Source organism: Limulus polyphemus, unplaced genomic scaffold (genome assembly GCF_000517525.1).
Source record: "Limulus polyphemus unplaced genomic scaffold, Limulus_polyphemus-2.1.2 Scaffold212, whole genome shotgun sequence".
Classification (NCBI taxonomy): Eukaryota; Metazoa; Arthropoda; class Merostomata; order Xiphosura; family Limulidae; genus Limulus; species Limulus polyphemus.
This window is the reverse complement of record NW_013665822.1, coordinates 164,354-178,127: the sequence shown is the minus strand read 5'-3', so window position 1 is coordinate 178,127 and position 13,774 is coordinate 164,354. Positions and strand designations below refer to the sequence as shown.

General features: G+C 35.3%; 1 protein-coding gene across 1 annotated transcript in view; it reads right to left on the bottom strand.

Moving 5' to 3' along the window:
• Positions 1 to 607: 607 nt before the first annotated feature.
• The window catches only part of LOC106478445 (mucin-5AC-like), a 51,597-nt gene continuing 38,430 nt past the window's right edge, over positions 608 to 13,774 (bottom strand). Inside the window, exons 7-10 of the mRNA XM_013938986.2 lie at positions 10,237 to 10,366; positions 9,014 to 9,199; positions 5,611 to 5,736; positions 608 to 3,905 (exon numbers count right to left, since the gene is read on the bottom strand). Of these exons, the coding sequence (XP_013794440.1) occupies positions 1,260 to 3,905; positions 5,611 to 5,736; positions 9,014 to 9,199; positions 10,237 to 10,366 (3,088 nt within the window). The 3' untranslated portion in view covers positions 608 to 1,259. The remainder of the gene's footprint in view (positions 3,906 to 5,610; positions 5,737 to 9,013; positions 9,200 to 10,236; positions 10,367 to 13,774) is intronic.

Genomic DNA, 13,774 nt, shown 5'->3' with positions numbered 1-13,774 from the left:
AAGCATCTTTCATATCAAAGGAATAATGTGTTTTATTTTACAAATAAAACGTCAAATTCCCAGGTGTAATAATGTTACTTAAGTTGGTTGGAGTGATAGAAGAACACGAATCAAAATAATTAGAAGGCCTTTCTGCATCATAAAGAGGAACATCCACCTTTATCACAATCTCAAAATTTGGAGTATTTTATCTAGTAATGGGTGATATTTAGAAATATTTCCGTTTATAAACCTGAATTTTTTGGAAACAGTTTTCAGGTTTCTGGATATGTTTTTCCAGTATCTTTAGTGAATGTATACTATAACATAAATACTTTATATGTCATTTATTAAACACTAAATTCTACAGCAACGTAAGAAGAGTATACAAAATGTTTGAGGTTAAAACAGTAAATGAATAATTGCATTTTACATAGTACCGCTTAGAAATAATGTTGTTTTCCAACCAAGTTCTACTCCAGCGACATCTTATGTTTTTGTCCATACTGAACCACCTTCAAGTTATGAAAATCCACAAAACACCTACTGGTACTTATTTAAAATATTAAGTTGGTGTTTATGAATTCTTTTAATAACCATAAGTAAATCCTCTCGTGAAAACACAAGCTTCCTTTATAATGTGAAGGAAATTAAAAATAAAAACAAACAAAAAAAAGAAACAAAAAACAGCGTATATTCGAACACGCTGAAAATACAATTTCAAAGGAAAGATTGAAACAACTTAAAAATGCTTCTGGTCAGAGATCATCAAGACATAAAGTATTATTGTCATATAGAAAATTTACATACATATAATACATACATATAAAATAATCTATCTCAATGGTAAATGCCCTTGCCCCGTATGTAAGGGATTATAGCGATATAAAGTAGAAAACATATAGTAAAACAAAGAGAATATTTTGTGAAATTGACTGGCCGTACTTTAGGCTCAGTAAGTTCTACCATCAGTGTTAGTGGCATGTTTTTGTTGTTCTTTTCCCATTAGATATGCCAGTGGTCTCTAAAAACGGAATACTTTACTATTTGCACCATCTCTCAAACAGTAAAGGCTTTTGACTGAATTCATAATACATATGTAAAATACCAGTAAATGAGCAGAAATTTGTAGCTTAATTCGTAGCGTGCATGCGCGTGTTTACCTCATGTACAAATCATCATGGGAGTAAACTGAGCTATTGCCATAAGTAATCGGCGTCAGACGGGTGACAATGGTTCGATGAGTAATTAAGTTTTATGGAGTTTAAACAACAATACATCTACTTGATGCTTTGGCAATTCGCTTTGTCGCCGACTGTACACCTTCCGATGGTCTCCAGGAACACTCTTTCAGCTGGACAGCTGTGTACGAAGCTACGGAAGTAACCTTCCGAGTTGGCTGGCGCGCATACCACGAAGTTACCGCAGTCAATGGGGTGACGGAATACTCCACGCTGTAGACACTCGACATCATCTCCGTTAACAATCACTGACGGTGGTTCCGGCGTTGTTGTGGTAGTTGTACGGCGTGTAGTTGGTCTCCGAGTTGTAGTGGTAGTTGTCCGGCGAGTGGTTGGTCTCTGAGTTGTAGTCGTTGTAGTTGTAGTTGTTGTTGTTGTCGTCGTTGATCTAGGTGGCGGAGAAAAGGTGGTTCGAAAATACTGTCGTTTGGTGGTTTTAGCTCGTGGACTGGTCTGTTCTGTGTCGGGCCGAGTAGCATCGAGAACTGTCGGAAGTCGTTCGGTAATATTGTTGGTATTTTCAGTTTCCTGTAGAGGTGGTTCAAAAATAGGTAACCTATATCGCTGTGGAGATTGTATTGTTATTGCTGAGAACTGAGTCGTTGTCGAGGTCGGTGTTGTGGGCACTTCAGTAGTTACTCTAGTTGTAGTTTTAGGCGACTGGTTTCTTCTTCGAGCTGGTCGATGCCTTTGGGCTGCTACATATTCATTTTCTCTTATATTCTTGACTTTTTTTGTCAAAGTATATTCCTCGGCAAATCGGCCAATTCCTGCAGACCCAGCGTCTTCATAATTACTCGTAAATACAGGTCGTCGGCGAACTCCCACTCTTCGTCTGTGGAAAGTATTTTCATTGGAGACATCTAACTCCCGTGTCCGACTGGCAGCCGGTCTGGGCCTGACACGGATCCTTGTTCTTCTTCCCCGACCACTATGACCACGTATACGAACAACTTTACCATCTCGAACTCGGACTGGAACTCGGTAGACTGTACGACCGTTGTCATCGGGCCCTAGTATGGAAGGAGTTGCGGTGGTGACCAAATTCGGGTCTTGTGGAGTAGTTAGGGCTTTAGAGCGACGAGGTGTCTGGTATACGAAAGGATTACTGAGCACAACTTGGGTTGTAGATGGCTCTGTAACAGCTGATTCTGGAGTTCTGACGGGAGTGCGGTAAACAAAGGAAAATTCAGCTTCCTTGTCATTCTGGTCATCGATATTTGCATCCTGCAATCTCTGCCTGTTAGGTTCAACATATTGAAAGAGTCTGTCGGTGTTTTCAGGAGGTTCATATTGAGGACGACGAGGAACTTGATTTATTAACTGGTTTACTGGTTGATAGTCATTATTCTTAGATGGCTCTAAAGTTGCCGGCCTATAAGGTCGTCGGGAGAACGGGCGTCGATATCGTGGGAGGCTTGATATTTTTGGAGGTGATGTTTTTGGATCTGCAGAGGGTTCTGTGACTGGAGTTTCGAATTTTTCAGTGGTAACTGCTGCTGCGGCAGCTCTTTGGGGAGTAACATAATCTGGTATCGTCTGAAGTCGTGGTGATTCGTCTTCTGTGGCAGCTCTTTGGGGAGTAACATAATCTGGTATCGTCTGAAGTCGTGGTGATTCGTCTTCTGCGGCAGCTCTTTGGGGAGTAACATAATCTGGTAACTTCTGAAGTCGTGGTGACTGGTCTTCTGTAGCAGCTCTTTGGGGAGTAACATAATCTGGTATCGTCTGTAGTCGTGGTGATTCGTCTTCTGCGGCAGCTCTTTGGGGAGTAACATAATCTGGTAACGTCTGTAGTCGTGGTGATTCGTCTTCTGCGGCAGCTCTTTGGGGAGTAACATAATCTGGTAACGTCTGAAGTCTTGGTGGTTGACCATCCTCTCTGTCAAGGTTCTCTGCAGTTAACCTATCAGCAGCTTCAGATCCCAGGATACTCTGTAAACGATCCACTCCTCCTAGAGACTGAAGAAGACGCAAGAGTTCTGCAATTTTATCACTGTTGGATAAGTCAGTTTTACCAGAATGGAAGCTGTTTAGAGCGTTCTCAAATTTGTTCTCAATTCTTCTAGACAATTCTGTGGTTGTAGTAGTTGGTCGAGGTCGGGGACGCCGGGTTGTTAAGACGGGGGTCACAGGACGGCTATTACAGACCACGTTTTCAGGGTAGTCGCATGCTTCCATCTTTGTATTGAAATAAAGACCAGAAGGACAAGTAAAGGCATGAGGCACTACTCCCAGTTCTGCTGGACCACTATCCAAACACCAGAAATACTTGCGACAGTCACGTGTATTGCTATAAAATCCTTCATCTGGGCAAGTGAAAGCTGGACCTGGATCAGGGGTTGGGGGTGGGGCAGGGGTCTGAATCAGATCTATAAAATTTTGGGATTCAGTTGTGGTGCGAGGTCTAACTACTCTGCGAAATCCTGGGCGACGTCGACGGTTAGGTCTGCTTTTCCTCTTATGACCATCTCGTATAGGAGGTCTATAACCTCCGCCATCATTATCATCCTCAGTTCGAGTTGACAGTCTTTTGGAAGAACCTTCTATGATATTGGAAAACAGAGCTTTACGAAGAGTGTTCACTAGGGGACTCTGTTCATCGCCACAGAGTCCACGAAAATCGTCGTTATCAAGAGTCCATACCATAGCACCACCTAGTCCACGTCTTAAAATGAACTTAGCCTGAAAATAGACAAAGTCCAAGTTAATATATAAGGTAAACTACAATAGACGAACAGGGAAATCGTGTAAACATTGTTTATGTAGGTGAAAGTTTATATTACACCTAAAAGTAAAATTCGTAAGAATGAAAGAAAATAAACATTATAAAATCATATGTCATTAACTCGCATTATTTGTTATTTACTTATATATTTCTTAACTAATAAACTGAAATGTTTCATTTAAACTTTTTTACTTCTTTTACAAATCTGTCAAATTTACTAATGGAAGTGTAACAGAACACAATCAGTATAAATCTACCAAGTTCTTTCCAAGTCTATAAGGTCAGACATCTTGTGTAAACCCAGTGTCATGTTCGTTTTTAGCTGAACTGGAAATTTCTAAGAATGATTCTTCTAAAATTTTACTCAGACTTAGATCCTGGTAGTATTGTTGGTAAATCAAAAAATCTGAACGACCTAAAAAGATATATGTATTGATTATTTTAAGCTTTTATCTTATCTTAGATTTTATGATTACATGGTTAACCCACAAGGCATTCAAAATATACTTAATTATTTCAGGTTTTCTTATATAATTTGAAGTGATTTTTATTATATAAAAATAAAGAGGACGCTGCAGTCAATCTTAAACTTTTGTAGTTGCTCGATAGCGTTTGAGCTATATATACATATAGATAAAGGAACAGAAAAGAAAATACCTTTGATAACTTTTAACTAATTTATTTTTGACTATATTTTAATGTATTTGACTGATAGAAGGACAGTATTTTATGTTTATACATTTATGTAAAGACTGTATTTTATGTTTGCGCATTTTGATAAATATGTATCTCATTCAGGTTATTTATGTTTAGTTGAAAAGTGGTTTTAAATGTTTTTATTACAGATTATCTGTAAAATTACATCCTGAAGAGTAACTTTTGAAGTCACGAAACCGGTAGAAGACAATAATAAAGAAGAGAAGAAGTAGAATAGTTCAAGGATTGTAGTGTTTTCTGTTTTGGTGTGTGTGTGTGTGTGTTGGTTATTTATACGTTTTTCTTCTTTGTTAGATACATAGTGGGTATCAGTAACAATGAAGCTAGCAAACCATAAACCCAAATACAATACGTAGACACGTTTATTAATTAAGCGAAGTGTATTTGAAATGCTCTTAATGTTATTTTATCTAGTAAAAACGTACCAGGCGTGACCTAGCAGTTAGTATGCCAGACTGTGAATCCGAGGATCCATGGTTTGCCTTCTGTAACCAAAAGGATACTCCGCAATTTCAGACTGTGGGTGTGTTATAAAAGTGACGGTCAAATCCCAAGAGTTGGTAGTGAGTACTGTTGACGAGCTGCCTTCTCTCTAGCCTATCAGCTCAAATTTGGGAATGACGCAAATAGCCCTTGTGCAGTTTTACGCGAATATTCGGGAAACAAATCTTTGTGAAAGCCAATTTTTGGTCTGTTCAAATTGAAATGCTAACACTTACCAAGCGTGATTATACACTGTATTAAATAATTGTTTATCGTATTCTATTAGATTAAATTAATTAAAACAAGAACATCTTAGGATAAAAATGCGGGCTTAGAAAGGTCAGAAAATTATGATCCAATACAACAAAACGACTTGAAAAGTTATCATTTGAATATATTTAAAATTTCAATAATAATAATAGTAAAATTAACTTTTCTATAGAAACATGTTTCTTTAGTTACCTTTTCAATGATAATTTCTTCATCATCAAAGCCGACCCACTGGTCATCTTTAAAAGCATAAGGACCCACTTGTTCTGGGTATGGTTTCCGGACAGTCCAACCTTCATCCAAGATATTCTGACAGATCTACAAATATCACAAAATTATAAAATCTTGAGACAAATACGTATTATCCCTCGTGCCACAGAAGTTGCAAAACAGAATAACTTAATTAGTTTGGTGCTCCTTATTAAACTGAAAGAGCTATTACATTAAACAGAACACAAAATAACTTAATTAGTTTGGTGCTCCTTATTAAACTGAAAGAGCTATTACATTAAACAGAACACAAAACAAAATAACTTAATTAGTTTGGTGCTCCTTATTAAACTGAAAGAGCTATTACATTAAACAGAACACAAAACTTCACTGTTGCTGAACGGCTGCTTACAAAACAGACAACAAAAGAAGACGCATACACATATAACATACTATTCGATTACCAGGTTATACCAACTCAACTTGCAGCTGTTGAATTATTCAATAAAAAGTGTCCCATACCTCATATACTCGTAAGTTACTGACGCGTTAGATTCCACATAACTTTCAGACTACTAGAGTCTTACATGACTCATAACTTCTAGACTACTAAACTTAGTAGTAACTACTAACTAGAGTTAGATACCACAAAATTTATAGATATTAAAAACTTACATATCACAAAAGCTCTACGTTATTAAACAAAAGTGTTACATACCATTAAAGTTCTACGCTACTAAACTAAGTTAAATATCAGAACTCTCTAAACTATTAAATTGTTACATATTACAAAGTTTCAAGACTACCAAACTAAAGAGTTATATATCACAAATTTTGTAGGCTATTAAAAACAAGTTGTATATAATAAAACTTCTACGCAATTAAAGCGTAACAAAGTTTCTGGATACTAAATTAATGCATTTCACATCACAAAATTTCTAGGCTACTAAATTAAAACGTTACACGTCACAAAGTTTCCAGACGACACTAAATCAAAGCTTTACGTATCAAAACTTTTCTAGGCTAATTAACTGAAGCATTACATTTCAACAAGTTTGTCGACGGATTCTATATTTTTATTTTAAAAGCTGTAGAGCTCTAGGTAACACAGTACCGCAGATGTTTGGACGAGATCATGTTACACACCATGCTGGCTACATCACTAGCTTGCAGTTTGTATATTGCTAAAACGAACTGTTGCTTACCATGGAACCTTTAGCCTACTAACTGAATAAAATCTGCTTTTCTCGTTCTAGTTGATGAACCTAAATATAAAGTACCGTAAAGTTTCTGGTGCATTTTACACAACTCTCCAGCTATAAGTTTCTTATTTGGTGCGTTTTACACAACTCTCCAATTATACGTTTTTGAAGTGGTGCATTTTAAACAACTCTTCAGCTATAAGTTTCTTATTTGGTGCGTTTTACACAACTCTCCAATTATACGTTTCTGAAGTGGTACATTTTAAACAACTCTTCAGCTATGAGTTTCTTATTTGGTGCGTTTTACACAACTCTCCAATTATACGTTTCTGAAGTGGTGCATTTTAAACAACTCTTCAGCTATAAGTTTCTTATTTGGTGCGTTTTACACAACTCTCCAATTATACGTTTTTGAAGTGGTGCATTTTAAACAACTCTTCAGCTATAAGTTTCTTATTTGGTGCGTTTTACACAACTCTCCAATTATACGTTTCTGAAGTGGTGCATTTTAAACAACTCTTCAGCTATGAGTTTCTTATTTGGTAGGTTTTACACAACTATTCAGTTATACGTCTGATATGATGCGTTTTACACAACTCTTCAGCTATAAGTTTCTGTGTGTTTTACACAGTTCTTCCGCTATTAGCAACTAACCGAGCTTACAGGTAGTGGTATGACATATGCTATTGTGTCACTCGGTTTCTGAAACTAACATAGTATTTACTACATTGTTTTTATGTTTTATTAGCTAACGTAATTCTTATCACAGGACATAGAGAGCTACGTTACATTTAGACGGTACATTGGGCACGTCTCCTGGACTGTTTAATGATGTGTGGTACATACCATAATCTATCATAATACATGACTCCGGACTTCTGGAATATTTCAAACAAGAGTGGTGCATGTACTGAACACCTGGATTACGTCAAAACTATGTTGTGTATGTCAGATGACTCTTGAAGTACCGTAAACAAAATTGGTACATAACAAAGGACTACTGGACAACTTTAACCAGTGTAATACATAGCACAGGAGACCTGAACTGTTTTAAACCATTCTAGTACATACCTTAGGGTTGCTGAAATACTTTAAATTAGTGTAGTGCGTATAACAGAAGACCTAAACCACTTGACACTGATATAGTACATATCATAGGATTCTTGAGTAACTTTAAACCAGTGTAATGCATATCAAAGGGTTCCTGAACTACTTCAAATCAGTGTAGTACATATTACAGGGTTAATGAACTACTATAAACCAATGTAGTACATAGTACAGGGTTTCTGAACATCTTTATACCAGTGTGTTTCCTATCACACGGTTCCTGAACTACTTTAAACCAGTGTAGTACATATTACAGGGTTCCTGAACTACTTTACACCAGTATAGTGCGTATAACAGGAGACCTGAACCACTTTACACCAATGTAGTACAAATTACAGAATTCTTGAACCACTTTAAACCAATGTAGTACAAATTACAGGATTCTTGAACCACTTTACACCAATGTAGTACATATTACAGGGTTCCTGAACTACTTTAAACCAATGTAGTGCATATTACATGATTCCTGAACTACTTTAAAACAGTGTAGTACATATTACAGGGTTCCTGAACTACTTTAAACTAGTGTGTTACATATTATAGGGTTCCTGAACTACTTTAAACCAATGTAGTACGTATTACAGGGTTTCCGAACTACTTTAAACCAGTGTAGTACATATTACAGGGTTCCTGATCTACTTTACACCAGTATAGTGCGTATAACAGGAGATCTGAACCACTTTACACCAATGTAGTACAAATTACAGACTTCTTGAACCACTTTAAATCAATGTAGTACAAATTACAGGATTCTTGAACCACTTTACACCAATGTAGTACAAATTACAAGATTCTTGAACCACTTTAAACCAATGTAGTACAAATTACAGTATTCTTGAACCACTTTAAACCAACGTAGTACAAATTACAGGATTCTTGAACCACTTTACACCAATGTAATACAAATTACAGGATTCTTGAACCACTTTAAACCAATGTAGTACAAATTACAGGATTCTTGAACCACTTTAAACCAATGTAGTATATAGTACAGGGTTCCTGAACTACTTTAATCAAACCAGTGTAGTATATATCATAGACCGTCTATGCTACTAAAAAAGTAACACAATACGTACTTCATAATACGACAGGTATCCTTTCTCTCTGGTTGAAGGTCCTTCCTCACCAGGACCGTCTACAGGTGCTTCCATTGCGTTGTCTTCTGGATCTATCAATGTGTAGGAACGCCCATAAGTGGGGATACCAGCTATCAGTTTCCCAGCCTCAGCACCAAGCTTTATGTAATATTCTATAGTCCATTCCTAGAGGGTTACATATTCTTATCTTCAATTAAACATACATGTCAGACAAGACAATAATAATGCCCATGTGTAATGGCATATTAAAGCTATGGATATTTTAAGTGACTGAAACAAACAAAAAACTCAGTTATGTTTTTCTTTGAACATAAAAAAGTAGCTCTTATAGTATTCTCTGCAGTTTTCCTCATTAAAGACAGTCTATTGTATTTAACTTGCTTTTCTAGTGAACTCGTCAACTTAAAAATTGTTAATTTTGTTTTTAGAATGCATAATTCCGAAAAATAGCTAACTTCTTGATCTCGATATTTTTGTAGACTATCCGCATACTAAAGATTTGACTATTAAATTATTATTGTTATTATTGTTTAATATTTTAAGCCTATATTGGTGATTTATGTAATTCGCTAACACTAAAGTTATTAATGTTTGGATGTAAAACACTTTAACCGGAAAAACAAGAAATATTTTTAAGACTGCTAAAAATGACAAAATAATACGTATAGGTGTATGTTTCATTACATCTAATACACCATTAAGTAATGTGTAATCTTTAAATGTAATTTGTTCTTTGGCAGTTAAACAATTCGAAGTATTGTCATATTCACCTTTATTTTTCATCTTCACAGACTAATAACATGTTTTACCACATTCAGCTTCATTTTAGCATATTCATTGACTGATAATCTGCCTTACCCTGTTGAGCTTGATTTTGGCATATTCCCAGACTAATAACATGTTTTACCACATTCAGCTTCATTTTAGCATATTCATTGACTGATAATCTGCTTTACCCTGTTGAGCTTGATTTTGGCATCTTCACAGACTAATAACACGTTTTACCACATTCAGCTTGATTTTGGTATCTTCACAGACTAATAACACGTTTTACCACATTCAGCTTGATTTTGGTATCTTCACAGACTAATAACACGTTTTACCACATTCAGCTTGATTTTGGTATCTTCACAGACTAATATCACGTTTTACCACATTCAGCTTGATTTTGGTATCTTTACAGACTATATTAATCTGCTTACCACGTTCAATTTGTTCTTTTCGTCCCATCTGATAAAATCCGGACGCTTGAAAAGCGGCGCGTGATGGTGAGTTTCAGACTCGTATGCTGTATGGTAGTCGTAGGACAAGACGTTCATGAAGTCCACGTGCCTAAAACAGGTAAAGTCATACATATAAACATTGTTAGAGACACACTGTCAGTACTGTATGCAAGGCTGCACACTACTTAATATTTTATACTCAATATTTCATGCATGAGTTATATATTTTAACATTTGTTATGTCCATAAGCTTTTAAGAGCATATATCAACAATATCGAAGTTAATGTTTACGGGGCAGAGCCTTCATCCAGCATAGCTTACAGTGCCTTCCAAAAGTATTCACCCCCTACCAAAAATGTCATATTTTGATGAAATACAAATAAAGTAAACACTTTTTTTAATGAAGTTGTTTTTATTCAAAACACTAATGATCAAACTTAACACTGTTATGTTGAATATGTCAACAAAACCTGCAAAGAAAAAATATAAATTGAAATTTGCTGATTACATAAGTATTCATCTTCCTAAATCCTATTGTGAGTCTTTTGAATAGGTCTTTGCCAGCTTTGCACAACGAAACGGTGTAATTTTTGCCCATTTTTCCTGGCAAAAATTTTTCCTTTATAAGTGACGTGCACTTTCAAGGCCAATAAGTTTCTATGCGAGTTGTAATTACTGCAACACCAGTAGCTTCTTTTATAATGCAACGCTGTTGCTTTATGTTTGATTTACTGTCATTAGTCATTATGGGTGGCAAAAGGAAAATCTTACTGTAGAGCTGCTGTATTGCCACAAAGTCGTCATATTCTATATTAGTAGATTTATTTTCTTTCTAGTGAGGAGAAGACTAATTAAGAGAGGAGCGCAGCATGTAAAGATTTGCATGGCAAATACCATGACAATATATAATAAAGCTTTGACATAAAAACGTCCAAGAAATCATAAATCACTGTTTTTCACAGAAACCCTAACGGACAACATTAACGTTACATTTTCGGCGAAAGTGTAATTTATCATACAACGCTGAAGGATTTGACATTCCATTCGATGTTTATATACGCCATCTATAGTGTCTTTGAGTTGTTTTTCACGCATCACAGTGTAGCTATATTTATAAACAATTTGAAGAATATGCAGAACTGATGCTACTGATTTATTCATCTGAATTATTCAGCATACAAGCTGTTTAAAATACCATAAATAAATATGAAGCTCCATATACCATTCTATTCACAACTTGTTACTGAGTTATGCCTTTTTCGGGGAAAACCCTTATTAGTAACCTTGGACAAGAGCAAACCAAAAGAAAAGACTATGCTTAACTTCATATCACATATGCTCTAATACTATAAAAAGCAAATTCGTATATGTCTTATTTGTCTTTGTACAGGGTTACTGACGAGGAGTGTAATTCCTCGAAACCGGCATAACTCAGTAACGAGTGGTGAGTTGAATGATAAATTAAGCGCTGTATTTATTATCTTTAATACATCATTTATAGTTAATTAATATCATTGATCGAAACGAATTCTTTGTTACTGAGCTACTAGAATATAGGTCACGTTGTTTATTACTATTTCTAAAATACCATTACTTCTTGATTTGTTTTCATAAACATTAATAAAACGTTTTTACAAATATATGAACTGTTTTTCAAGCAAACAAATTCTAATTTTAATAATTAATATTACTTGTCTACTCAGTCACATCTTCTCTTGTGAGGAACTGGTATTGAATACTGAAGTTAAACAAAATTTAGTTGTAAAAAACTGACACTGAATTTAACCATACTTTAGTTGTCAGAATCAGATACTGAATACTAAAATTAAACAGACTTCAGTTGTAAGGAACTGGTATTGAATACTGAAGTTCATTAGACTTTAGTTATAAAGAACTGGTATTGAATACTGAAGTTAAGCAGACTTTAGTTATAAGGAACTGGTATTGAATACTGAAGTTAAGCAGACTTTAGTTATAAGGAACTGGTATTGAATACTGAAGTTAAGCAGATTTTAGTTGTAAGGAACTGGTATTGAATACTGAAATTAAATTAGACTTTAGTTATAAGAAACTGGTTTTGAATACTGAAGTTCATTAGACTTTAGTTATAAGAAAGTGGTATTGATTATTGAAGTTAAGCAGACTTTAATCGTAAGGAACTGGTATTGAGTATTGAAGTTAAGCAGACTTTAGTTCAGAAATATACGAAAGCAGGACAAAAATTGTGATAGAGTGAGGTACACTGAAAAAAACCCTAAACACTTTACTTAAGAATTTGTTTGTTTGTTTGGAATTAAGCACAAAGCTACACAATGGGCTATCTGTGCTCTGCCCACCGCAGGTATCGAAATCCGGTTTCTAGCGTTGTAAGTCCGCAGATATACCGCTGTGCCACTGGGGGGGGGGAGAAACTTATGAATTAAAGTTGATGTTGAAGAACAAAAACATATAACATTAGTTTAAGAATCATGCAGACGTTAGATCGAAAAGCAAATTCAGAACAATTACCGCTCCAGGTCATCAATATAGACTGAAATAGGAGAACAATAATACCTACGTTACATGTTACAATTGCCAAACATTTTTAATAGAAATAAATAAATTACATATTCCGTACTCTGTCCTATAAGATAGGAAACTGATTTGATAATGAAACAATAAACATTTAATAAATGAAACAAACCTTATATTTATTAAAAACCTCACAGATTCGAAGTATCAATAACCATTCTTCATAGATTATTATACATTTTCTGTCAGTTGTTCTCTGATAAGCCTTCGCGATATTTATGTTACTTTAGGGTATTTATAAGTTATTAGTGTCAGAAGTAAGTCGTTAAGCAATGTCAGTTGGGTACTCTGAGTTCAAGGGGAACATACGATCTGTTCACATCACTCATGCCCTTAATAAATGAACATGTAACATATTACTGACCAATTAGATAGTTCAAAAGGCTGCCGAAAAAGTGAGAGAAAGTTAATTTTGTGGATCTAATGACGGATTTCAATACGAAAATAAATTGTTAAACAGTTTACGTGGTAACAACGCGTAATTTGATTGGTTCTGATGAAACATTAGGAAGTTATTAGAACGTTCAAAGCTTGATTAAAGTTTAAAACTGCTCATAGTTGATAGCTACGTCAACAAATCACAGTTTTTTCGACTCAAAAAGGATCAGCCGTACCAGATTTTAAATGAAGTTGTATTTCAAGCACTGCCACTAATAAATAACGTGAGTAGTTTGAGTGCACGTTTTGGTGTTGAAGGTGTTTATAAACACGTTAAAGCAAGGATGTTTTCCTCACAAAATGTGAGTGAAATAATAACAACGTGGAACAGAAAGATATGTGTTAATATACGTAACTATCAAAGTTTCTGTTATCATACACATATACAAAACTTCGTGTTAATGTTTAATGTATATAACTTTTAGTTGTAGCAAATAAAATGGTATTGTCCAGAGTCGCTGATGAGGAGTGGAATTCTCCGAAACTAGTCTGGCTCACAGACACACC